The sequence below is a fragment of the Atractosteus spatula genome, chromosome 8, assembly GCF_055471065.1.
Source record: "Atractosteus spatula isolate fAtrSpa1 chromosome 8, fAtrSpa1.hap1, whole genome shotgun sequence".
In the NCBI taxonomy this organism is placed as follows: Eukaryota; Metazoa; Chordata; class Actinopteri; order Semionotiformes; family Lepisosteidae; genus Atractosteus; species Atractosteus spatula.
Genome location: NC_142713.1, coordinates 943,852 through 969,980, shown reverse-complemented (window position 1 = coordinate 969,980; position 26,129 = coordinate 943,852). Strand labels below are relative to the sequence as shown.

The 26,129-nt window shown below is 55.0% G+C and overlaps 2 protein-coding genes across 15 annotated transcripts; one reads left to right on the top strand and one right to left on the bottom strand.

The window, feature by feature from the left end:
- Nucleotides 1–1,361: 1,361 nt before the first annotated feature.
- LOC148828979 (uncharacterized) lies at nt 1,362–13,524 on the bottom strand. Of its 6 annotated transcripts, none has more exons than XM_088923091.1 (9): nt 13,390–13,524; nt 12,421–12,510; nt 9,753–9,821; nt 8,510–8,629; nt 6,023–6,302; nt 3,912–3,941; nt 2,832–2,939; nt 2,041–2,152; nt 1,362–1,752 (listed from the first exon to the last, which is right to left on the bottom strand). In XM_088923091.1, the coding sequence occupies exons 1-8, from the start codon at nt 13,522–13,524 to the stop codon at nt 2,067–2,069; spliced, it is 918 nt and encodes a 305-aa protein (XP_088779217.1). In that variant the 3' UTR covers nt 1,362–1,752; nt 2,041–2,066. The 6 variants fall into 6 exon arrangements, 5 of the variants coding, with proteins under 5 accessions (XP_088779217.1, XP_088779219.1, XP_088779220.1 ...); XM_088923093.1 differs by having other exon boundaries at nt 2,048–2,152; XM_088923094.1 differs by having other exon boundaries at nt 1,362–1,657; nt 2,048–2,152.
- pih1d1 (PIH1 domain containing 1) lies at nt 13,511–25,819 on the top strand. Of its 9 annotated transcripts, XM_088923083.1 has the most exons (12): nt 13,667–13,772; nt 14,953–15,280; nt 17,240–17,325; nt 18,929–18,992; nt 20,328–20,513; nt 22,177–22,238; nt 22,630–22,711; nt 23,757–23,853; nt 24,073–24,105; nt 24,251–24,335; nt 24,966–25,109; nt 25,706–25,819. In XM_088923083.1, the coding sequence occupies exons 3-12, from the start codon at nt 17,245–17,247 to the stop codon at nt 25,754–25,756; spliced, it is 885 nt and encodes a 294-aa protein (XP_088779209.1). In that variant the 5' UTR covers nt 13,667–13,772; nt 14,953–15,280; nt 17,240–17,244; the 3' UTR covers nt 25,757–25,819. The 9 variants fall into 9 exon arrangements, with proteins under 9 accessions (XP_088779207.1, XP_088779209.1, XP_088779210.1 ...); XM_088923081.1 differs by lacking the exon at nt 14,953–15,280 and having other exon boundaries at nt 13,511–13,772; XM_088923084.1 differs by lacking the exons at nt 13,667–13,772; nt 14,953–15,280 and adding an exon at nt 15,335–15,463.
- Nucleotides 25,820–26,129: the final 310 nt, after the last annotated feature.

Sequence of the window (26,129 nt, the reverse complement as noted above, 5' to 3'; positions counted from 1 at the left end):
CACCCTGACTCTCTCGCAGAGGCCCCCTCTTCTCCACCCTGACTCTCTCACAGAGACCCCCTCTCCTCCACCCTGAGACTCTCTCACAGAGACCCCCTCTCCTCCACCCTGACTCTCTCACAGAGACCCCCTCTCCTCCACCCTGAGAGACTCTCTCACAGAGACCCCCTCTCCTCCACCCTGACTCTCCACAGAGACCCCCTCTCCTCCACCCTGAGAGACTCTCTCACAGAGACCCCCTCTCCTCCACCCTGACTCTCCACAGAGACCCCCTCTCCTCCACCCTGAGAGACTCTCTCACAGAGACCCCCTCTCCTCCACCCTGACTCTCTCACAGAGACCCCCTCTCCTCCATCCTGAGAGACTCTCACAGAGCGCCCCCTCTCCTCCACCCTGACTCTCTCACAGAGACCCCCTCTCCTCCACCCTGACTCTCTCACAGAGACCCCCTCTCCTCCACCCTGAGAGACTCTCTCACAGAGACCCCCTCTCCTCCACCCTGACCCTCTCACAGAGCGCCCCCTCTCCTCCACCCTGAGAGACTCTCTCACAGAGACCCCCCTCTCCTCCACCCTGAGAGACTCTCTCACAGAGACCCCCTCTCCTCCACCCTGACTCTCTCACAGAGACCCCCTCTCCTCCACCATGACTCTCTCACACAGCAGCCTGGGCTCACTGTCACTCACTTATTCTATAGCAGGGACATGAAGACAGGACATTCATGTCAGATGCTAATTTAATCTGTTTGAGTCTGGCTACATCCTCAACACTGACTCTCTCACAGAGACCCCCTCTCCTCCACCCTGACTCTCTCACAGAGACCCCCTCTCCTCCACCCTGAGAGACTCTCTCACAGAGACCCCCTCTCCTCCACCATGACTCTCTCACACAGCAGCCTGGGCTCACTGTCACTCACTTATTCTATAGCAGGGACATGAAGACAGGACATTCATGTCAGATGCTAATTTAATCTGTTCGAGTCTGGCTACATCCTCAACACTGACTCTCTCACAGAGACCCCCTCTCCTCCACCCTGACTCTCTCACAGAGACCCCCTCTCCTCCACCCTGAGAGACTCTCTCACAGAGACCCCCTCTCCTCCACCATGCCTCTCTCACACAGCAGCCTGGGCTCACTGTCACTCACTTATTCTATAGCAGGGACATGAAGACAGGACATTCATGTCAGATGCTAATTTAATCTGTTCGAGTCTGGCTACATCCTCAACACTGACTCTCTCACAGAGACCCCCTCTCCTCCACCCTGACTCTCTCACAGAGACCCCCTCTCCTCCACCCTGACTCTCTCACAGAGACCCCCTCTCCTCCACCCTGAGAGACTCTCTCACAGAGACCCCCTCTCCTCCACCCTGAGAGACTCTCTCACAGAGACCCCCTCTCCTCCACCCTGACTCTGACCCTGACTCGCAGTCTCCTGGTGTCGGTGTTGCTCTTGGACAGGAATGGACAGCTGAAAGCAGCTCTGTTGGACGGCCGCAGGACCTGCTGTTGGAGGAGTTCATGGTCCAGGCAGGTTCAGAAGCAGAGACCCACTGACTGCCCCGCGGGCACCCCTCTCCGGTCTCCCCCCTTTCCTCTTCTTCTGACTCCCTGCTTGTTTCTCCCCCTCTGGAAGCATTCCGGTCCTTCGGGTTTCCCTAGATATTCGTGTAGAAAGACATGTCCTCATCCCGGCATCGCTGCGCACTGAGGATGATTCGCAACACAGCGAAGGAGCATGTTGGATCTTCTCCTGCAAGACAAGGCGGGAGACCGCACTGTAAGCATGGAAATATACACGTATGGGCAGCACATGTATGTGCACAACTTCCTAGGCAGCTGCACAGAATGTTCTTTCAAGTCAAGACTACATTTCCCATGGTGCAGTGGGAACCAGGCGACCCCGAGTTTGTACCCTTGAGCAAGGAGCCCTCCCTGAGGGGTTCTGGGAAAACACCTGCCTGGGTGCCAGTGTCCGTCGCTCTGGATAAGATAATGATCTCAGCGGAACAGCACCTCGTTCGCTGACGGAGGAGCGCACCTGTTACCTGCGCGGGCCGGAGGCGCTCACAGACACCGGCCGGCCGCGATGGCTGTCAGTGCGCTGGCCACCAGGACGCCCAGCAGTGCGTTTCTCGCGGGCTCTGCCACACCTGGGGAGAGAGCCGGACACGAGGGGGGCGCGTGAGAGCAGGAGGGACACAGGCTGGGGGGAGGAAGAGAGAAGGTGTCTGATCTACAGTGCAGTCAGTCAGACTCCCAGTGTGCAGCAGTCTGATCCGCTCCAGGTGTGACAGTGCAGTCAGTCAGATTCCCAGTGTGCAGCAGTCTGATCCACTCCAGGTGTGACAGTGCTGTCAGTCAGACTCCCGGTGTGCAGCAGTCTGATCCGCTCCAGGTGTGACAGTGCTTTCAGACTCCCAGTGCACAGCAGTCTGATCCGCTCCAGGTGTGACAGTGCTGTCAGTCAGACTCCCAGTGCGCAGCAGTCTGATCCGCTCCAGGTGTGACAGTGCAGTCAGTCAGACTCCCAGTACACAGTGGTCTGATCCGCTCCAGGTGTGACAGTGCTGTCAGTCAGACTCCCAGTGTGCAGCAGTCTGATCCGCTCCAGGTGTGACAGTGCTTTCAGACTCCCAGTGTGCAGCAGTCTGATCCGCTCCAGGTGTGACAGTGCTGTCAGTCAGACTCCCAGTGCTCAGCGGTCTGATCCGCTCCAGGTTTTATCCCAGCGAGGTGCTGGCGGTTTCTTCGTGTGGAGTGTCCTGGGCCGAAGGAGCCCCCTGCTGACCCCTGTCCTGTCCACACTGTGCTGGACGGTGAAGTACATACGTGAGGAAGGGATCCTCGAACCAGCGGCCGGCGCTGAGGACTGGACAGGTGCGGGAGTCTGGGCGAAGGTGTCGTTAGAGTTCTGGGTCGACCTCGGGGCTCCCGGTTCTGCAACGACACGGGCACACGCGTCACAGACGAGCCACTCGCGCGGACAGGCTGCACTCTCCTGAGCCCATCCAGGTCCTGACCACTGTCTCCAGTACAGGGTCACCGGGGAGCTGCAGTCTATCCCAGCAAGCACTGGGCACAAGACAGGGTACACCCTGGACGGGACGCCAGTCCATTGCAGGACACACACACACACACACACACACACACACACACACACACACACACACCAGGGCCAGTCCATCACAGGACACACACACACACACACACACACACACCAGGGCCAGTCCATCACAGGACACACACACACACACACCAGGGCCAATTTTCCCCGCAGACAACTAACCCACCAGCATATCTCTGGACTGTGGGAAGAAACCGGAGCACCCGGAGGAAACCCACGTGAACACAGGGAGAACATACAGACTCCACACAGACAGCACCCAGGTCTGGAATCGAACACAGGGCCCTCATTGAGGCAGCAACGCTGACCCCCACGCCGCCATGCCTTTCTCTCTGAATTACTGACCCCTGCAGGATTGATATCTGTGCAATGATGTATTCTGGGTGGCATCACGGCGCCAGTGGACGTGTCCAGTAGGTTCCCTGACTCTTTCACAGCTGCAGGGAGGATGAGGTCGTGCACATGGCACAAGCAGCCCCGCCCCCCCCAGAGAGCTTTAGTGCTGATTGGAGGAGCAGGGCGTCCCTCACCCACTCGCCCCGCCCTCTCCCTGTGGCACTGTCCACTGCACGGCCAAAACTGGTGCTGGTTCTGTTCCAACTCATTTACTGTGGTCAGGTCCAGACGCTGGGAAAGAGCTGTTCTGGTGGGACTACAGGAGCTTGTTTTTCTGAGTTCACTTCCCTCAATCTGACAGCTGAAAGACTGACCGCTTGCGGATGAATAATGTTCTGAGAGCTGCATCCTGAGCTCTGCTGACTTTGCAGTAGAGGTCATGTACTCACCTCCACAGGCTTGCAGGTCAGAGTGAGGCTCTGTAACGACACATAGACACCCATCAGACCTCTGCTACAGCTGCTGCTGCTCCAGCTGCTGCTCCAGCCTCTGTTACCGCTGTTACAGTCTGTGTAACTGCTGCTGCTGCTGTGGCCTCTATTTCCTCTGCTACAGACCCACCAGGTGCTCTAGAGTCTCACCAGTGTGCCGCCCGGCGCCGGTGAACCTGCCGCTACAGACCCACCAGGTGCTCTAGAGTCTCACCAGTGTGCCGCCCGGCGCCGGTGAACCTGCCGCTACAGACCCACCAGGTGCTCTAGAGTCTCACCAGTGTGCCGCACGGCGCCGGTGAACCTGCCGCTACAGACCCACCAGGTGCTCTAGAGTCTCACCAGTGTGCCGCCCGGCGCGGGTGAACCTGCCGCTACAGACCCACCAGGTGCTCTAGAGTCTCACCAGTGTGCCGCCCGGCGCCGGTGAACCTGCCGCTACAGACCCACCAGGTGCTCTAGAGTCTCACCAGTGTGCCGCCCGGCGCCGGTGAACCTGCCGCTACAGACCCACCAGGTGCTCTAGAGTCTCACCAGTGTGCCGCCCGGCGCCGGTGAACCTGCCGCTACAGACCCACCAGGTGCTCTAGAGTCTCACCAGTGTGCCGCACGGCGCCGGTGAACCTGCCGCTACAGACCCACCAGGTGCTCTAGAGTCTCACCAGTGTGCCGCACGGCGCCGGTGAACCTGCCGCTACAGACCCACCAGGTGCTCTAGAGTCTCACCAGTGTGCCGCCCGGCGCCGGTGAACCTGCCGCTACAGACCCACCAGGTGCTCTAGAGTCTCACCAGTGTGCCGCCCGGCGCCGGTGAACCTGCCGCTACAGACCCACCAGGTGCTCTAGAGTCTCACCAGTGTGCCGCCCGGCGCCGGTGAACCTGCCGCTACAGACCCACCAGGTGCTCTAGAGTCTCACCAGTGTGCCGCCCGGCGCCGGTGAACCTGCCGCTACAGACCCACCAGGTGCTCTAGAGTCTCACCAGTGTGCCGCCCGGCGCCGGTGAACCTGCCGCTACAGACCCACCAGGTGCTCTAGAGTCTCACCAGTGTGCCGCCCGGCGCCGGTGAACCTGCCGCTACAGACCCACCAGGTGCTCTAGAGTCTCACCAGTGTGCCGCCCGGCGCCGGTGAACCTGCCGCTACAGACCCACCAGGTGCTCTAGAGTCTCACCAGTGTGCCGCCCGGCGCCGGTGAACCTGCCGCTACAGACCCACCAGGTGCTCTAGAGTCTCACCAGTGTGCCGCCCGGCGCCGGTGAACCTGCCGCTACAGACCCACCAGGTGCTCTAGAGTCTCACCAGTGTGCCGCCCGGCGCCGGTGAACCTGCCGCTACAGACACACCAGGTGCTCTAGAGTCTCACCAGTGTGCCGCCCGGCGCCGGTGAACCTGCCGCTACAGACACACCAGGTGCTCTAGAGTCTCACCAGTGTGCCGCCCGGCGCCGGTGAACCTGCCGCTACAGACCCACCAGGTGCTCTAGAGTCTCACCAGTGTGCCGCACGGCGCCGGTGAACCTGCCGCTACAGACCCACCAGGTGCTCTAGAGTCTCACCAGTGTGCCGCACGGCGCCGGTGAACCTGCCGCTACAGACCCACCAGGTGCTCTAGAGTCTCACCAGTGTGCCGCCCGGCGCCGGTGAACCTGCCGCTACAGACACACCAGGTGCTCTAGAGTCTCACCAGTGTGCCGCCCGGCGCGGGTGAACCTGCTGCTACAGACCCACCAGGTGCTCTAGAGTCTCACCAGTGTGCCGCACGGCGCCGGTGAACCTGCTGCTACAGACCCACCAGGTGCTCTAGAGTCTCACCAGTGTGCCGCCCGGCGCCGGTGAACCTGCTGCTACAGACCCACCAGGTGCTCTAGAGTCTCACCAGTGTGCCGCACGGCGCCGGTGAACCTGCTGCTACAGACCCACCAGGTGCTCTAGAGTCTCACCAGTGTGCCGCCCGGCGCCGGTGAACCTGCTGCTACAGACCCACCAGGTGCTCTAGAGTCTCACCAGTGTGCCGCACGGCGCCGGTGAACCTGCTGCTACAGACCCACCAGGTGCTCTGAGTCTCACCAGTGTGCCGCACGGCCATGATGTACTTTTCCCGGAACTGCGAGACAGAGATGTTCACAGCACTGCGCAGGTTCAGGCAGAGGCTGTCGTTCGTCTGGAGCTGGGGGAGGAGAGGAGAGGAGAGACGGCGCTGAAGGGTCGAGGGGTCAGGAGGGAGGAGAGAAGGAAAGGAGAATCCCGATCTGGGACGGTCACTCACGGCTAACGGCGGCGCGAGACACCCCAGAGCCTCCTCGGTCACAGCAGGGATGTCTCTACAGGGAGTCTGGGAGGGACAGGCCTCGTCGGAGAGAAAGAGGGACAATCACTCCACCGCTGTGTGTGTGTGAGAGAGTGTGAGTGTTTCTGTTTGTGTGTGTGGGTGTGTATGATTGTGTGAGTGTTTCTGTTTGTGTGTGTGATTGTGTTAGTATGTGTGTGTTTGTGTATGTGTGTGTGAGTGTTTCTGTTTGTGTGTGTGTGGGTGTGTATGATTGTGTGAGTGTTTCTATTTGTGTGTGTGAGAGTGTGTGTGATTGTGTTAGTATGTGTGTGTTTGTGTGAGAGAGTGTGTGTGAGTGTTTCTGTTTGTGTGTGTGTGGGTGTGTATGATTGTGTGAGTGTTTCTGTTTGTGTGTGTGATTGTGTTAGTATGTGTGTGTTTGTGTGTGTGTGTGAGTGTATGATTGTGTGAGTGTTTCTGTTTGTGTGTGTGATTGTGTTAGTATGTGTGTTTGTGTGTGTGTGTGAGTGTATGATTGTGTGAGTGTTTCTGTTTGTGTGTGTGATTGTGTTAGTATGTGTGTGTTTGTGTGTCACAAAAAAGCAAAAAGACATCTTTCCCACAGTTGTCAATGCTGGTTTTCAGTGTTCTGAGGGAGAGAGAGAGGCGTGTGGTTTGGGGGTTTCTGTGTTCCCAGCTCACCTCTTGGTCTGCGATTCTGACGAAACTGGGGGGGGTGATGACATTGGGTTTGGGGGCTGTGGGGGGGTGGGAGCCAGTGACTGGGCTCAGCTTTATGGCTCTTATCTCCACTCCTCCTCTGTGTTCGAGCCCTGTCCAGGTAGGAATTTCGGAATAAATCCGTAGCCAATGAAACAGACATGGAGAGGAGGGATAGGGGGGAGGGATTAATGCAGCCTTTATTATTATTCTTTAAAACCTCTTTAATCCTGTTTATCGCGTGGATTGTGTGTGCTCAGTCATTCACACATCTGGTGTCCCTGATTCCTGGGAAACAAGGCCCTTCAGGAGAGACCCTGCTCTCACAGGGTCACTGCTCAGTCATTCACACATCTGGTGTCCCTGATCACCAGGAAACAACAGGGCCCTTCAGGAGAGACACTGCTCTCACAGGGTCACTGCTCAGTCATTCACACATCTGGTGTCCCTGATCACCAGGAAACAACAGGGCCCTTCAGGAGAGACCCTGCTCTCACAGGGTCACTGCTCAGTCATTCACACATCTGGTGTCCCTGATCACCAGGAAACAACAGGGCCCTTCAGGAGAGACCCTGCTCTCACAGGGTCACTGCTCAGTCATTCACACATCTGGTGTTCCTGATCACCAGGAAACAACAGGGCCCTTCAGGAGAGACCCTGCTCTCACAGGGTCACTGCTCAGTCATTCACACATCTGGTGTCCCTGATCACCAGGAAACAACAGGGCCCTTCAGGAGAGACCCTGCTCTCACAGGGTCACTGCTCAGTCATTCACACATCTGGTGTCCCTGATCACCAGGAAACAACAGGGCCCTTCAGGAGAGACCCTGCTCTCACAGGGTCACTGCTCAGTCATTCACACATCTGGTGTTCCTGATCACCAGGAAACAACAGGGCCCTTCAGGAGAGACCCTGCTCTCACAGGGTCACTGCTCAGTCATTCACACATCTGGTGTCCCTGATCACCAGGAAACAACAGGGCCCTTCAGGAGAGACCCTGCTCTCACAGGGTCACTGCTCAGTCATTCACACATCTGGTGTCCCTGATCACCAGGAAACAACAGGGCCCTTCAGGAGAGACCCTGCTCTCACAGGGTCACTGCTCAGTCATTCACACATCTGGTGTCCCTGATCACCAGGAAACAACAGGGCCCTTCAGGAGAGACCCTGCTCTCACAGGGTCACTGCTCAGTCATTCACACATCTGGTGTTCCTGATCACCAGGAAACAACAGGGCCCTTCAGGAGAGACCCTGCTCTCACAGGGTCACTGCTCAGTCATTCACACATCTGGTGTCCCTGATCACCAGGAAACAACAGGGCCCTTCAGGAGAGACCCTGCTCTCACAGGGTCACTGCTCAGTCATTCACACATCTGGTGTCCCTGATCACCAGGAAACAACAGGGCCCTTCAGGAGAGACCCTGCTCTCACAGGGTCACTGCTCAGTCATTCACACATCTGGTGTCCCTGATCACCAGGAAACAACAGGGCCCTTCAGGAGAGGGATGTGTTGACTCTGTGAAGGGGAGACAGGGATCCATGAGTCACAGAGAACAAGACATACTTGGTTGCTGGGACAGCTGTCTGCAGCGCACTGGGTGTCGATGCTGATGTTCCAGCGACGCTTCTCTCTTCTCAAGAGGCACTGCAAAGCCAGACTGACCGCCAGGTAATTCCTGTCATGCTGGGAAGAGGGAAACAGTGGTTCAATAACAGGGTACAGCAGATCTAAGGGTCAACAACGTCATGCAGAGAGTGACAGAGCAGTACCAGCTGGATTGGGTCAACAGTGTGACCAGTCTGATACTGGGAGAGAGAGACAGAGCAGTACCAGCTGGACTGGGTCAACAGTATGACCAGTCTGATACTGGGAGAGAGAGACAGAGCAGTACCAGCTGGACTAGGTTAACAGTGTGACCAGTCTGATACTGGGAGAGAGAGTGAAAGAGCAGATCCAGCTGGACTGGATCAACAGTGTGACCAGTCCGATACTGGGAGAGAGAGACAGAGCAGTACCAGCTGGACTGGGTCAACAGTGTGACCAGTCTGATACTGGGAGAGAGAGACAGAGCAGTACCAGCTGGACTGGGTCAACAGTGTGACCAGTCCGATACTGGGAGAGAGAGATAGAGCAGTACCAGCTGGATTGGGTCAACAGTGTGACCAGTCTGATACTGGGAGAGAGAGACAGAGCAGTACCAGCTGGACTGGGTCAACAGTGTGACCAGTCTGATACTGGGAGAGAGAGACAGAGCAGTACCAGCTGGACTGGGTCAACAGTGTGACCAGTCCGATACTGGGAGAGAGAGACAGAGCAGTACCAGCTGGACTGGGTCAACAGTGTGACCAGTCCGATACTGGGAGAGAGAGACAGAGCAGTACCAGCTGGACTGGGTCAACAGTGTGACCAGTCTGATACTGGGAGAGAGGGACAGAGCAGTACCAGCTGGACTGGGTCAACAGTGTGACCTGTCTGATACTGGGAGAGAGAGTGACAGAGCAGCACCAGCTGGACTGGGTCAACAGTGTGACCAGTCTGATACTGGGAGAGAGAGACAGAGCAGTACCAGCTGGACTGGGTCAACAGTGTGACCAGTCTGATACTGGGAGAGAGAGAGACAGAGCAGTACCAGCTGGACTGGGTCAACAGTGTGACCAGTCTGATACTGGGAGAGAGAGACAGAGCAGTACCAGCTGGACTGGGTCAACAGTGTGACCAGTCTGATACTGGGAGAGAGAGACAGAGCAGATCCAGCTGGACTGGATCAACAGCATGACCAGTGATTCAGGGTCAGGGCTGTACCTACCTCAGAGATAACAGAGGGACATTCCACACGGGGCACCTTGAAGAGATAATCTCCTGGTAGCAGGGACTCCTTAAAGACAGGAAGAAAGAGAGAAGTTTAATATCGTCGTCAGCCCTTCCTGATCCACGACTGGACCAGAGAATAGGCAGAATTCTTTCGAGACAGGTATTGTACACAGTTCATACAATACCCACAGCTCATGACTGAGGGGGCGGAGCACTGTGGCTCAGGATCGGAGCCTGTGGCTGGAGGGTTGCCGGTTCGAATCCCACGGCCAGCAGAGGAATCCTACTCCATTGGGCCCCCGAGCGAGGCCCTTAACCCCAGCTGCTCCAGGGGCGCCGTATAAATGTCTGACCCTGCGCTCTGACCCCCAGCTTCTCTCCCTGTCTGTGTGTCTCCTGGAGAGCGAGAGACACATTCCTCATGCAAGACACTGTATCTGGACAGTGAAGTGATCTTGTGACACATTGTAGGCATCGTTATTAACACGTCGTCGTGAAACTGCTCTTCTTCCACTCTTCTTAGCTGCCCCCCGGATGTTTATCTGCAAGCCCCCAGTTTCGACACCCCCCGGACCGCGTCCTGAACGAGGACATGCCCAAACCCGAACGGCACCGTAACCCGTGGCAACGCCGTTCCACCTCCACCGTGCGAGAGCTGCGATCACAAACGCCAGACCCGCCCCACTCCGACACCCCGGCGCACCCCTGCTCACCAATCTCCAGTATCCCCCTCCAGACTGGTCTGCTGCGCCCCTGTCTGGTCAGGATCGTCACATCCTCCCAGAGCACACAGCCAGCTGAACGCCACCGCCACCGCCACCGCCACCATCATCATCATCATCATCACTGGGACCCCCTGCCCCTCCCGCCCAGCCCCCTGGCTCCCTGTGCCCGCGCACACCCCGCAGCTCGCCATCACCCCCGAGATCCTCAAGGAGCTCCAAAAACTGCCCCCTGCCCCCACACTGTCACGGGTGTCGGAGAGCAGGGCGCAGGAGGTCAGACGATGTCGGGTAGAAACCGAAGCCCCCCTGTCCCAGAGAGACCGCGGACAGGAGCGACCTGGGGCTCGGCGGGTCTCAGGACAGCCGTACCCTCACTGCTGAGCCAGGAGCAGAGCCGACACAGGAGGGACACAGGCTCCACACCAAGACACACCGGAAAGACATGATACTCCCAGGGAAGCAGGACCAGGACAGGAGAGCAGCGCCCTCTAGTGTACCGGGCATGACACACACGAGGACAGATCGGACCCACCAGAGACACGTCTGCCCACAGCACAGCCGATCTGAGACAGCCCTCCCCAGCAGGACCGGAGGAGAAGACGACTGACGCGCCGTTATTTCTGCCTCGTTAGAGGACGGAGAGCGTCCGGTCTCTGCGCCAGCCCGAGCCACCTCCACTGCCCCCCAGCGGGGTGGAAACGACACCCCCGCAGTTTCCACATAGCGAGACGCGGGCCGCACCAGGCCCCCCTCCCGGGCGGGGTCTGGAGGGAGGAGACGAGCGCTGAGCGCTGAGCGCTCGCTGCCGGAGCCGCGCAATACCACAGGCCCCGCGGGCGGGGGGGCGTACAGGTCACAAAACAACGTCTGACACAGAGGGCATTTCCGCTGAAGTGTGTCACGGCAACAAACAACACCCCCCCCCACACACACACACACACTGCCCACTGCTTTCCATCCACGGACACAGCGTACAGGCTGAAACTAGAGCAGCGTGCTCGTGTCACACCGACAGCTCAGGGACTGACGGAGAGAGGCGTGGGCGGGGCAGACAGACTGGAAACTGCTGCTCCAGTCTGGGTGTCGAGACGCACCTCTGCACGTGACTCTGACCCCTGATTCCACACCACACTGCTGAAACACTGCAGCACTGACTCTGACCCCTGATTCCACACCCCACTGCTGAAACACTGCAGCACTGACTCTGACCCCTGATTCCACACCACACTGCTGAAACACTGCAGCACTGACTCTGACCCCTGATTCCACACTGCTGAAACACTGCAGCACTGACTCTGACCCCTGATTCCACACCACACTGCTGAAACACTGCAGCACTGACTCTGACCCCTGATTCCACACCACACTGCTGAAACACTGCAGCACTGACTCTGACCCCTGATTCCACACTGCTGAAACACTGCAGCACTGACTCTGACCCCTGATTCCACACTGCTGAAACACTGCAGCACTGACTCTGACCCCTGATTCCACACCACACTGCTGAAACACTGCAGCACTGACTCTGACCCCTGATTCCACACTGCTGAAACACTGCAGCACTGACTCTGACCCCTGATTCCACACCACACTGCTGAAACACTGCAGCACTGACTCTGACCCCTGATTCCACACTGCTGAAACACTGCAGCACTGACTCTGACCCCTGATTCCACACTGCTGAAACACTGCAGCACTGACTCTGACCCCTGATTCCACACCACACTGCTGAAACACTGCAGCACTGACTCTGACCCCTGATTCCACACTGCTGAAACACTGCAGCACTGACTCTGACCCCTGATTCCACACTGCTGAAACACTGCGGCACTGACTCTGACCCCTGATTCCACACTGCTAATCCTCAGCAGTACTAACTTGTGTTAAGATGTGTTCAGCATGTAAGTTATTGTTCGTTCGAATGTAAATTCTACTTACAAGTCTTTTAAAGGTATCCCTGGGTGCACTACAAGTCTGCGTAGCAGAGGACTCAACCAGCCACTGCAGCAGAGCCCAGAGCGTCACAGCCTGAAACACAGAGACACCACGGGTCAGGCTGCCCGCAGCTGCTGCTGTCGTGAACGCAGAGCTGCGGGTGATGAGATCAGGGATAATGTCACGCACGACACAACACAGAAGACAGGTCAAAACCAGGAAGAGAAAAAAGACAAGTCTTCACACAGAGCTGCTGTGACTTTGGGACAAGCCATGCTGTTCAAACTGATACCCTGACTTCTTTCAAGACACAGCTGGTTGAGCTCCTGGGATCAATTAACTCACAGCTAACAATCAGCTCTGAAGAAGAGAGAGAGGGGTTAATACAGACACACTGACTGGACACTCCAGTACATTAACACTGCACTGAGAGAGAGAGGGGTTAATACACACACACTGACTGGACACTCCAGTACATTAACACTGCACTGAGAGAGAGAGGGGTTAATACAGACACACTGACTGGACACTCCAGTACATTAACACTGCACTGAGAGAGAGGGGTTAATACACACACACTGACTGGACACTCCAGTACATTAACACTGCACTGAGAGAGAGAGGGGTTAATACAGACACTGACTGGACACTCCAGTACATTAACACTGCACTGAGAGAGAGGGGTTAATACAGACACACTGACTGGACACTCCAGTACATTAACACTGCACTGAGAGAGAGGGGTTAATACACACACACTGACTGGACACTCCAGTACATTAACACTGCACTGAGAGAGAGGGGTTAATACACACACACTGACTGGACACTCCAGTACATTAACACTGCACTGAGAGAGAGAGGGGTTAATACAGACACACTGACTGGACACTCCAGTACATTAACACTGCACTGAGAGAGAGAGGGGTTCATACAGCAGTGCTGAGTCTGTGATGCGGCAGAAGTACTCACTGTTAGCGTGGCCCTGAGCTCCATGTCTTCAGAGTGACTGCAGTGAAGTTGTGAGGAGGCAGCCGATCTGCGCTGGGACCAGAGACTCGCGGGCTGAGACTCGCCCACAGGCAGGACCAGAATGTCAAGCGACATCACAGACAATGGGACCGCAGACGTCTGCTCGAGAGCTGGGTGGGACGCTGCCTGCGAAAGTGAAAGTTGTAGCTCGGAGAACGAGGGGAGGAGAGGAGGAGCTGCTGTGTGTAAAAACGAACTAGTCCTACCAGGCAACTGTTGTGGTTTCCAGCTTTGCTGCTGTTGTACTGCTACTGCCCCTGTCCACACTGATCATGAGGGATCAAACATCTCTTTCCCTCATTTCACTAGATTGCTTTTACTGGGTAAGTCATTTACTAACATCATTTTACTAACTATCCTGCTAGAGTAGTGGAAAATTACGAACTGCAGCTAACTAACTGAGCTGGCTATGTGCCTGGAATGTGAAGGGCAGAGCCAGCCTCAGGCAGCCCGACCAGAACTGAGAGCGCTTAGATATCTGCTTAAACCGTAAACAAAATTCCGAAGCACATAATGTCTGCTTAAACCATGATTAAAAGGACCCCACAACAGTCTTCCAATTCTTACAGTTTCTCACGCACCAAGGCTAGCAGGCTTGGCTCTACACCATATACAGCATGGAGTTGGCCTGGAACTATCCTGGGTAGGTTTTCTGTTTGTGATTTTGTATAAAAAGCCTCCTTTTGTATCAGTGAGTGGAGTCAGTGCTTCATCTGCTTTGGCTCCAGTGAGCACACGTAATAAAGGAAATGCCTGCTTCACACACACCCAGATCGTATCTCCTTTGTTGGACACAACAATCTGGATTCTGTAGTCCTGCTACTGTCCCTGTTTATACTGCTGCTGGGATTGATCTGGATTCTGCTCTGCTTCTGCTCCTGTTCATACTGCTGCTGGGATTGATCTGGATTCTGCTCTGCTTCTGTCCCTGTTCATACTGCTGCTGGGATTGATCTGGATTCTGCTCTGCTTCTGTCCCTGTTCATACTGCTGCAGGATTGATCTGGATTCTGCTCCTGTTCATACTGCTGCAGGATTGATCTGGATTCTGCTCTGCTTCTGCTCCTGTTCATACTGCTGCAGGATTGATCTGGATTCTGCTCTGCTTCTGTCCCTGTTCATACTGCTGCAGAATTGATCTGGATTCTGCTCTGCTTCTGCTCCTGTTCATACTGCTGCAGGATTGATCTGGATTCTGCTCTGCTTCTGCTCCTGTTCATACTGCTGCTGGGATTGATCTGGATTCTGCTCTGCTTCTGCTCCTGTTCATACTGCTGCACGATTGATCTGGATTCTGCTCTGCTTCTGTCCCTGTTTATACTGCTGCTGGGATTGATCTGGATTCTGCTCTGCTTCTTTCCCTGTTCATACTGCTGCTGGGATTGATCTGGATTCTGCTCTGCTTCTGCCCCTGTTCATACTGCTGCTGGGATTCATCTATATTCTGTAATCCTGCTATTACCCCTGTTCACACTGCTGCGGGGATTCATCTGTATGCTGTAGTCCTGTAGTTATTGAGAACAATCAAAGACCACCTATTAACTATCTAAGTGAGAGCCCAGCTGCATCACGCATTGTGTGGCTGCACAGGAGCCCGAAGTCCCTTTACCGAAGTGGAGATGCACTTTCCCCCTAAGTAATACGGCGGGCCGCTGTCTTTACAACGCGACCCGACTGCGTGCGCATGGAATCCCTCCTGTCAGTAAGACAGCTCAGACAGGAAGAAGGTCAGAAAACGAACATACGACACTTCCGTCCCAGAGCGGAAGAAGGTCAAGCGTGGCCCGAGCTGATGCTACTCGCTGTTGTTGCTCTGGTTGCTGAGAGGCAGGTGAGGGGTTTTCTACTGGAAAGTTTGTTTTCCAGCAGTGTTTAGCAACGGAGTAAACATTTCAGTTGACCTAGAAGGAGTAGCGTGACTTGCAAAGTCTAAAATAGACTTCAAACGCAGAAACGCTTTTATATCGAACTGTACGACTACGCGAAGTACGGTTTGGCTGAAATGATGCAAAACGTCAGTTTGTGGGTAGTTTACCTTCTGATTAAAAAAAAAAGAATGACTGTTATTTTAATTATTTTTCAATGAATCGGTAAAATAGTTCTTTGTAGAAACCCGACTGATTTCGGTGGAGGCGCTCATAATAACAGGGTTGTGATTTTAGATTTTTTTTTGTGTATGATCTTTAAACAGCTGGCGGCCAGATGTCGTGAGTCGGGCTGGCGTTTGGTATTAACAGTGAGCAATTTATTGTAGTCGTTCAAATTCCAGTTCTTGAGTGGGGATTTTATGTTATGCAAGGATGTTTGCAAATTTCTACGTAGTGTGTAGCGTGTGTAGAAGTACAGTATTGGCACAAATATACACGTTCTTTTCAATTTGTATTAGTCAACTAAACACATTTATAGCTTCTCTTGTTGCTCTTTCTCTGGTTGCGATCATTAGCACTATGTTTCTAACCGATCTGTTAGCTATAATGAATGCTGATAAGATTGTCTAGATATTCTAGTCAATGATCTTAAAAAAGTTCTCTATATTTATCACTTTCAGCACAGTGTCTATGTACTGGAGTGTCCAGTCAGTGTGTGTGTATTAACCCCTCTCTCTCTCAGTGCAGTGTTGATGTACTGGAGTGTCCAGTCACTGTGTCTGTATGAACCCCTCTCTCTCTCAGTGCAGTGTTAATGTACTGGAGTGTCCAGTAAGTGTGTGTGTATTAACCCCTCTCTCTCTCAGTGCAGTGTTCATGTACTGGAGTGTCCAGTCAGTGTGTGTGTATTAACCCCTCTCTCTCTCAGTGCAGTGTTAATGTACTGGAGTGTCCAGTCAGTGTGTCTGTATGAACCCCTCTCTCTCTCAGTGCAGTGTTAATGTACTGGAGTGTCCAGTAAGTGTGTGTGTATTAACCCCTCTCTCTCTCAGTGCAGTGTTAATGTACTGGAGTGTCCAGTCAGTGTGTGTGTATGAACCCCTCTCTCTCTCTCAGTGCAGTGTTAATGTACTGGAGTGTCCAGTCAGTGTGTGTGTATTAACCCCTCTCTCTCTCAGTGCAGTGTTAATGTACTGGAGTGTCCAGTCAGTGTGTCTGTATTAACCCCTCTCTCTCTCAGTGCAGTGTTAATGTACTGGAGTGTCCAGTCAGTGTGTCTGTATTAACCCCTCTCTCTCTCAGTGCAGTGTTAATGTACTGGAGTGTCCAGTCAGTGTGTCTGTATTAACCCCTCTCTCTCTCAGTGCAGTGTTAATGTACTGGAGTGTCCAGTCAGTGTGTCTGTATGAACCCCTCTCTCTCTCAGTGCAGTGTTAATGTACTGGAGTGTCCAGTCAGTGTGTCTGTATGAACCCCTCTCTCTCTCAGTGCAGTGTTAATGTACTGGAGTGTCCAGTCAGTGTGTGTGTGTATTAACCCCTCTCTCTCTCAGTGCAGTGTTCATGTACTGGAGTGTCCAGTCAGTGTGTCTGTATGAACCCCTCTCTCTCTCAGTGCAGTGTTAATGTACTGGAGTGTCCAGTCAGTGTGTCTGTATTAACCCCTCTCTCTCAGTGCAGTGTTAATGTACTGGAGTGTCCAGTAAGTGTGTGTGTATTAACCCCTCTCTCTCTCAGTGCAGTGTTAATGTACTGGAGTGTCCAGTCAGTGTGTGTGTATGAACCCCTCTCTCTCTCAGTGCAGTGTTAATGTACTGGAGTGTCCAGTCAGTGTGTGTGTGTATTAACCCCTCTCTCTCTCAGTGCAGTGTTAATGTACTGGAGTGTCCAGTCAGTCAGTATGACCTCTTCTCTATCTCTCAGGCACAATGGATACACAAACAGACAAGTCTCTCCTAATCGCTGACCTGGAACAAGAGGAGGAGTTATACCAGCAGTTTCTAATGCAGGTGATTTACATCAATAAGTCCTTGATAATTTTATCTATATGTACATACAACAAATATTGTTTTACAGTCCTCTAAGCTCAGTGAGGGAGAGTCAGTGTGTCTCTGCTCTGTCCTGCACTGTCTCAGTGAGGGAGAGTCAGTGTGTCTCTGCTCTGTCCCGCACTGTCTCAGTGAGGGAGAGTCAGTGTGTCTCTGCTCTGTCCCGCACTGTCTCAGTGAGGGAGAGTCAGTGTGTCTCTGCTCTGTCCCGCACTGTCTCAGTGAGGGAGTGTCAGTGTGTCTCTGCTCTGTCCCGCACTGTCTCAGTGAGGGAGAGTCAGTGTGTCTCTGCTCTGTCCCGCACTGTCTCAGTGAGGGAGAGTCAGTGTGTCTCTGCTCTGTCCCGCACTGTCTCAGTGAGGGAGTGTCAGTGTGTCTCTGCTCTGTCCCGCACTGTCTCAGTGAGGGAGTGTCAGTGTGTCTCTGCTCTGTCCCGCACTGTCTCAGTGAGGGAGTGTCAGTGTGTCTCTGCTCTGTCCCGCACTGTCTCAGTGAGGGAGTGTCAGTGTGTCTCTGCTCTGTCCCGCACTGTCTCAGTGAGGGAGTGTCAGTGTGTCTCTGCTCTGTCCCGCACTGTCTCAGTGAGGGAGTGTCAGTGTGTCTCTGCTCTGTCCCGCACTGTCTCAGTGAGGGAGAGTCAGTGTGTCTCTGCTCTGTCCCGCACTGTCTCAGTGAGGGAGAGTCAGTGTGTCTCTGCTCTGTCCCGCACTGTCTCAGTGAGGGAGTGTCAGTGTGTCTCTGCTCTGTCCCGCACTGTCTCAGTGAGGGAGAGTCAGTGTGTCTCTGCTCTGTCCTGCACTGTCTCAGTGAGGGAGAGTCAGTGTGTCTCTGCTCTGTCCCGCACTGTCTCAGTGAGGGAGAGTCAGTGTGTCTCTGCTCTGTCCCGCACTGTCTCAGTGAGGGAGTGTCAGTGTGTCTCTGCTCTGTCCCGCACTGTCTCAGTGAGGGAGAGTCAGTGTGTCTCTGCTCTGTCCCGCACTGTCTCAGTGAGGGAGAGTCAGTGTGTCTCTGCTCTGTCCCGCACTGTCTCAGTGAGGGAGAGTCAGTGTGTCTCTGCTCTGTCCCGCACTGTCTCAGTGAGGGAGTGTCAGTGTGTCTCTGCTCTGTCCTGCACTGTCTCAGTGAGGGAGTGTCAGTGTGTCTCTGCTCTGTCCTGCACTGTCTCAGTGAGGGAGAGTCAGTGTGTCTCTGCTCTGTCCTGCACTGTCTCAGTGAGGGAGAGTCAGTGTGTCTCTCTGCTCTGTCCTGCACTGTCTCAGTGAGGGAGAGTCAGTGTGTCTCTCTGCTCTGTCCTGCACTGTCTCAGTGAGGGAGTGTCAGTGTGTCTCTGCTCTGTCCTGCACTGTCTGAGTCAGGGAGTGTCAGTGTGTCTCTGCTCTGTCCTGCACTGTCTCAGTGAGGGAGAGTCAGCGACTGCTGCTCCAGACCCCCGCCACTCTCTGTGTAAAGAAGAACCGCCCGCCCCTCCCCCGTTCTCAGTCCTTTCTGATCTGGTGGTTTAATTTGGGCGTGCCTCGCCCTGACGTGGGTCTTTGTTTATTTATCTTCGGTCAATGTCTTCCAGGCTGCTCGGGAAATCCAGAGCCAGGCTCCGACCCCGGACACCAGACTGATCAGGCCGCAGCCCGGTGAGGGTCCAGAACTCGTTCACAAGCTGGGCAATTAATACCAGCAGTGGTTTCCTCCTCCCCTCTCTCTCTGTCCAGTCAGTGTGTGTGTATTAACCCCTCTCTCTCTCAGTGCAGTGTTAATGTACTGGAGTGTCCAGTCAGTGTGTCTGTATGAACCCCTCTCTCTCTCAGTGCAGTGTTAATGTACTGGAGTGTCCAGTCAGTGTGTCAGTATTAACCCCTCTCTCTCTCAGTGCAGTGTTAATGTACTGGAGTGTCCAGTCAGTGTGTCTGTATGAACCCCTCTCTCTCTCAGTGCAGTGTTAATGTACTGGAGTGTCCAGTCAGTGTGTGTGTATTAACCCCTCTCTCTCTCAGTGCAGTGTTAATGTACTGGAGTGTCCAGTCAGTGTGTGTGTATTAACCCCTCTCTCTCTCAGTGCAGTGTTAATGTACTGGAGTGTCCAGTCAGTGTGTGTGTATTAACCCCTCTCTCTCTCAGTGCAGTGTTAATGTACTGGAGTGTCCAGTCAGTGTGTCTGTATTAACCCCTCTCTCTCTCAGTGCAGTGTTAATGTACTGGAGTGTCCAGTCAGTGTGTGTGTATTAACCCCTCTCTCTCTCAGTGCAGTGTTAATGTACTGGAGTGTCCAGTCAGTGTGTCTGTATGAACCCCTCTCTCTCAGTGCAGTGTTAATGTACTGGAGTGTCCAGTCAGTGTGTCTGTATGAACCCCTCTCTCTCAGTGCAGTGTTAATGTACTGGAGTGTCCAGTCAGTGTGTCTGTATTAACCCCTCTCTCTCTCAGTGCAGTGTTCATGTACTGGAGTGTCCAGTCAGTGTGTCTGTATTAACCCCTCTCTCTCTCAGTGCAGTGTTCATGTACTGGAGTGTCCAGTCAGTGTGTCTGTATGAACCCCTCTCTCTCTCAGTGCAGTGTTCATGTACTGGAGTGTCCAGTCAGTGTGTCTGTATGAACCCCTCTCTCTCTCAGTGCAGTGTTAATGTACTGGAGTGTCCAGTCAGTGTGTCTGTATTAACCCCTCTCTCTCTCAGTGCAGTGTTCATGTACTGGAGTGTCCAGTCAGTGTGTGTGTATTAACCCCTCTCTCTCTCAGTGCAGTGTTAATGTACTGGAGTGTCCAGTGAGTGTGTGTGTATTAACCCCTCTCTCTCTCAGTGCAGTGTTAATGTACTGGAGTGTCCAGTCAGTGTGTCTGTATTAACCCCTCTCTCTCTCAGTGCAGTGTTCATGTACTGGAGTGTCCAGTCAGTGTGTCTGTATGAACCCCTCTCTCTCTCTCAGCACAGTGTTCATGTCCTGTAGTACATTAACCCCTCTCTCTCTCTCAGGTCTCTGTGTGAAGACTCTCTGCTCTGACGGCTCCAAAGTCTTTGTCAACATCTGTCAGTCGGCCCAGGTCCCGCCCCCTCCGCCCCTCTCAGAGGCGGAGCTGCTGGAGCTCCTCCAATCGGACGACCCCTCCAGCTACAGAGTTCCCATGAGCCTGGGGGAGCCGCACGCCGAGATGGACAACAGTGAGGAGGGGGGGAGGGCGGTGGCGCGGTGGCGGTGATGTCATTCGTGTCGGACGGACGAGCGCTGCGGGTCGGGTTCTCTGAATCCCCTCGCGCCGCAGGTCTGCTGACCCCGATCGCGTCCGGATCCTCGTGTCCGTCCCGGGATCAAATCCTGAGCGGAGCTTCTTTCCTCCTGCTCCTGGGGGGAACAGAGTCATCCCGCGCCTCAGAACTCTGCAGCCTGAGCAGAACACCAATCTGTTCTTCTTCTGCTTTATTTTCGTTATAATATGCCGCGTCGAAGGTCGTTTTTAGCGTCCTACTGCAGCAGGCTCTTCCACACAGTAGCTGTGATGGCCGTGACCGGCCACTAGGGGCCGCCAGACTCCACCCTGAGGGTTTCCCAGATGAACAGAATTAGGATCGCGCCACCAGGGGGCGCTGTCGCGCTGAGGTCACACGTGGAAGACCCTGGCTGCAGTAATAAGAGGTTTCTGTCCTTCTTCAGTTTTTTTTTCATGACCTTATACACCAAAGGACTTCTCTCACGGGGAGGACATCCTCCCAGAAGCCTCTCTTACGGCCTGCTGTGGACCGCTGATGAGCTGTCCTAACTCCTCCCAGACGCAGAAGTGCCTCAAGCCTGTTTTATTCCACAGCATTCCCCCTGATTCCCCAGTCACCCTTTTGTGCTAAAGCACTCCCACGAATTAAACCCAGACACTACCCCCCCAGGTAACGCACAGAGACCCTTCTGTTGAAACCCCATGCCCTGTAATCAACCCAGAGACATCCCAGAAACACCCCCCCTGGTTAGACTAGCTAGACCCCCCCAGTTTGCTGGCAGTGGGACAGTCTGCTGACCCGGGAGTGTCCTGTAGGAAAACCCGGAGTGGATGGGACTGCTCTGCTGTGGGAGTTAGCTAGTTGGTTGACAGTGTGTCAGTGCTGGACAAGACTCTGCCTGAGCAGTCCTCCAGCTTGTTTGTGATAACCTTCCCCTCCCTCTCTCTGCCCCTCTGTACGCTTCTCTCTTTCTCTCTCTCTCTCAGCCTGTCTCTCTGTCCCTCTCTCATCTCTCTGCCTGTCTCTCTCTCTCTGTCCCTTCATCTCTCTTGACCTCATTCTGCCTGTCTCTTTCTCTCTCTCTCTGCCTGTCTCTCTGTCCCTCTCTCATCTCTCAGCCTGTCTCTCTCTCTCTGTTCCTTCATCTCTCTTGACCTCATTCTGCCTGTCTCTTTCTCTCTCTCTCTGCCTGTCTCTCTGTCCCTCTCTCATCTCTCTGTTCCTTCATCTCTCTTGACCTCAGTCTGCCCGTCTCTGTCCCTTCATCTCTCTTGACCTCATTCTGCCTGTCTCTTTCTCTCTCTCTCTGCCTGTCTCTCTGTCCCTCTCTCATCTCTCAGCCTGTCTCTCTCTCTCTGTCCCTTCATCTCTCTTGACCTCAGTCTGCCCGTCTCTGTCCCTTCATCTCTCTTGACCTCAGTCTGCCTGTCTCTTTCTCTCTCTCTGCCTGTCTCTCTGTCCCTCACTCATCTCTCTGCCTGTCTCTCTGTCTCTGTCCCTTCATCTCTCTTGACCTCAGTCTGCCCGTCTCTGTCCCTTCATCTCTCTTGACCTCAGTCTGCCTGCCTGTCTGGCTGTCTGTCCGTCTCTGGTCATCTGTTCATCTGTCTTCCAGGCTCTCAGGGCTGTACAGCCTACGATGTCGTCATCAACAATGAGTTCTTTCAGAAAACTCAGGTCAGCTTCTCCGCCAGACTGGCTGTGTTGTGTCCTTGTGTGAGTCGGTCTGTTTGCACTGCCAGTGTGTGAGGCATTGGGTCTGTGTGTCTGACCGACACATACTGACGGGTAAACACAAACCAGCTCGCACAGGCGGTATGCCAGTGTGTCACGCTGGGTGTGTCACGCTGGGTGTGTCACGCTGGGTGTGTCACGCTGGGTGTGTCACGCTGGGTGTGTCAGCCTGGGTGTGTTCGACTGTGTGTATTGCTCAGTGTGTCAGGCTGTGTGTGTCAGCCTGGGTGTATTGCTCAGTGTGTCAGACTGTGTGTTTTACTCAGTGTGCTAGTGTGTCGATCCGGGTCCGAGTGTGTTGTCCTATGTTGACGTGGACACCGTTGTGTTGCAGAAGGACACCCTTTTCCTGCAGTTCATGATCGCAGTTGCCTTCGAGGGACTGGAGAACAAGTACAGCATCGAGCTGAGCAGAGGTACTGACTGCCCCCCTCCCTGACTCCTGCCCCCCCTCCCTGACTACTCCCCCTGTCCTGACTGCCCCTCCTCCCTGACTCCTCCCCCTGTCCTGCTGCCAGACTCCTCCTCCTCCCTGACTCCTCCCCATGTCCTGACTCCTCTCTGACTCCTCCCCCTGTCCTGACTGCCCCTCCTCTCTGACTCCTCTCCCTGTCCTGACTGCCCCTCCTCCCTGACTCCTCCCCCTGTCATGCTGCCAGACTGCCCCTCCTCTCTGTCTCCTCCCCCTGTCCTGACTGCCCCTCCTCTCTGACTCCTCTCCCTGTCCTGACTGCCCCTCCTCTCTGACTCCTCTCCCTGTCCTGACTGCCCCTCCTCTCTGACTCCTCCCCCTGTCCTGCTGCCTGACTGCCCCTGCTCTCTGACCCCTCCCCCTGTCCCACTGCCCCTCCTCTCTGACTCCTCCCCCTGTCCTGCTGCCTGACTACCCCTCCTCTCTGACTCCTCCCCCTGTCCCTCTGCCCCTCCTCTCTGACTCCTCCCCCTGTCCTGACAGCCCCTCCTTCCTGACCCCTCCCCCGTCCCACTGCCCCTCCTCTCTGACTCCTCCCCCTGTCCTGCTGCCTGACTACCCCTCCTCTCTGACTCCTCCCCCTGTCCTGACTGCCCCCCTCTCTGACTCCTCTCCCTGTCCTGACTGCCCCTCCTCCCTGACTCCTCCCCCTGTCCTGACTGCCCCTCCTCCCTGACTCCTCCCCCTGTCCTGACTGCCCCTCCTCTCTGTCTCCTCCCCCTGTCCTGCTGCCTGACTGCCCCTCCTCTCTGACTCCTCTCCCTGTCCTGACTGCCCCTCCTCTCTGACTCCTCTCCCTGTCCTGACTGCCCCTCCTCTCTGACTCCTCCCCCTGTCCTGACTGCCCCTCCTCCCTGACTCCTCCCCCTGTCCTGACTGCTCCTCCTCCCTGACTCCTCCCCCTGTCCTGACGGACACTCTCACCAGCCTCCAGACTGGCTGTGACTGTCTGTAAGGGCTGTTGGCGACTCTGGCTCCCTTTCCTGCAGAGTGGCGGCTGCTGAAGAACAGGAAGTTCATGGGCTCCATCGGTGAGCAGAACATTCGGACCCGGAGCCGAGCCGCCATCCAGGAGCTGGACTCCCAGTGAGAACCTGCCCGCCTGTGTGCAGAGCTTCCTGTCTGTCTGCTTCTCTGTCCATCAGGAGCCCTGGGCTGTATGAGTAGTAGATGTTTCTGCAGATTACTGTTGTTCTCTTCAAGCTGTGTTGTGCTTTGTCTTGTCTCAGTTGTATGTTGTGGGTTTTGTATCATGGGAGCACACCATCCTGTTGTGTTGATATTATCTCTGATTTCTCTTGACAGAGAGACTGAGACAAACCCATCTCAGTCAAAGAGGTGAGTCTAACCTAACTCTGCTCCCCTGTTTCTATCAGTTTGTCTTCCACTGCCCTCTCTCTCTCTCTCAGTGTAGTGTTGATGTTAACCCCTCTCTCTCAGTGCAGTGTTAATGTTAACCCCTCGCTCTCTCTCTCTCTGTCAGTGAGTGCCCTGTGTTCAGGCTGGTCGCAGAGCCCCCTGTTGGTGACCCCGAGTACATCGTCGCTGAGATAGAGCTGCCCAGAGTGGTAAGAACAGAGTCATTTCTCGTTGTTATCCTCACCGGCGTTCGTCTCGGTCTTGCCTGGTCACCGTAGAGTTTGCATTATTCCTGCTGCTACCGCTCAGATCTCCTGCTCGCCTACCAGAGGACCAGGAGCCTCGCTCACACGTCGGTCAGGCTGTGACCCTCCCACTCGCAGGTGACACGCAGTGCACGTGCAGCCCCACCACCAGGGGGCGGCGCCGAGCAGGGGTCCGGCTGGGTACTGACCTCTCGGCTGCAGACAGCAGGCGATCGATCAGCTGGCTCTCATAAAAGATGCCCTTTGATTGGTGAGGGACGCACACGCACACGTGCAGCTCGCGCCGAGCGTGCAGAGGGGTCCAGAGGGACGCCCTGGCTGTGCCCGCGGCTGCAGGGACCGGGGCGTGACCGGGCCGGGCCGGGTCGGCGCTGGTTTGGGGGCTCTCCGGGTCCCCCGCCCTGTGGGCTCGCGCCTCGTCGATCACGAGCGTGGGGGGTCTTTTCCGCACCCGGGAATCAGGTCGGAACGGGCCGGGGCTCGGTTCTGTAGAACAGGGCCGGTCCGCCAGGCTGAGCTCTCGGACGCATTGCCAATGACTTTCCCAGCATCCTCTGAACTGTCCCCCCACAGACCTCGGCCCGCTGCCTCGTCCTGGACCTGGGGGAGGACCGGCTGGTGCTGGCGGGCCGGCCCGGACTCTACCAGCTGGACTGCTTCCTGCCCTGGCTGGTCGACCCAGACGCCAGCGGGGCTCAGTTTCACACGCAGACCAAGGTGAGCACTGCACCCTCCTCATGTACTGGAGTGTCCAGTCAGTGTGTCTGTATTAACCCCTCTCTCTCTCAGTGCAGTGTTCATGTACTGGAGTGTCCAGTCAGTGTGTGTGTATTAACCCCTCTCTCTCAGTGCAGTGTTAATGTACTGGAGTGTCCAGTCAGTGTGTCTGTATTAACCCCTCTCTCTCTCAGTGCAGTGTTCATGTACTGGAGTGTCCAGTCAGTGTGTGTGTATTAACCCCTCTCTCTCTCAGTGCAGTGTTAATGTACTGGAGTGTCCAGTCAGTGTGTCTGTATTAACCCCTCTCTCTCTCAGTGCAGTGTTAATGTACTGGAGTGTCCAGTCAGTGTGTGTGTATTAACCCCTCTCTCTCAGTGCAGTGTTAATGTACTGGAGTGTCCAGTCAGTGTGTCTGTATTAACCCCCCTCTCTCTCAGTGCAGTGTTCATGTACTGGAGTGTCCAGTCAGTGTGTCTGTATTAACCCCTCTCTCTCTCAGTGCAGTGTTAATGTACTGGAGTGTCCAGTCAGTGTGTCTGTATTAACCCCTCTCTCTCTCTCTCTCTCTCTCTCTCTCTCTCTCTCTCTCTCAGGTCCTCACAGTGACGATGCCTGTTGTCTCCACTGGCAGCTCCAGCCTGTGACAGTGCTCCACTCCAGTCCTCGTTCTTCCTTAATGACTCAATAAATTATTTTTGTGTTAGAGGTTCATGCGCAGAGTGTTTTCTCCAGTCCCTGTGTGTGTGGCGGACAGCCGGGACGAGTCAGGGACATTAATGAACCAAAGAGTCACAGCCTGGTGCAAAAGAAATGAATTGGGGTGTCAGACTCGTCTCCTGGGGGAGCCTCAGGACCTCAGTCCAGGGGTGTCAGGCTCAGATCAGTTGGCCCGGACTGTCAGTCTTCCTGTTGATCTCATAATTTAACAGTGTGATTAACTGCGTCAGAGCAGTGCTCCTGGCCAGGCTCCTGGGTGTTTATAGCTACGCTGACCGCCCCTTCAATCAAGTGTGCCCT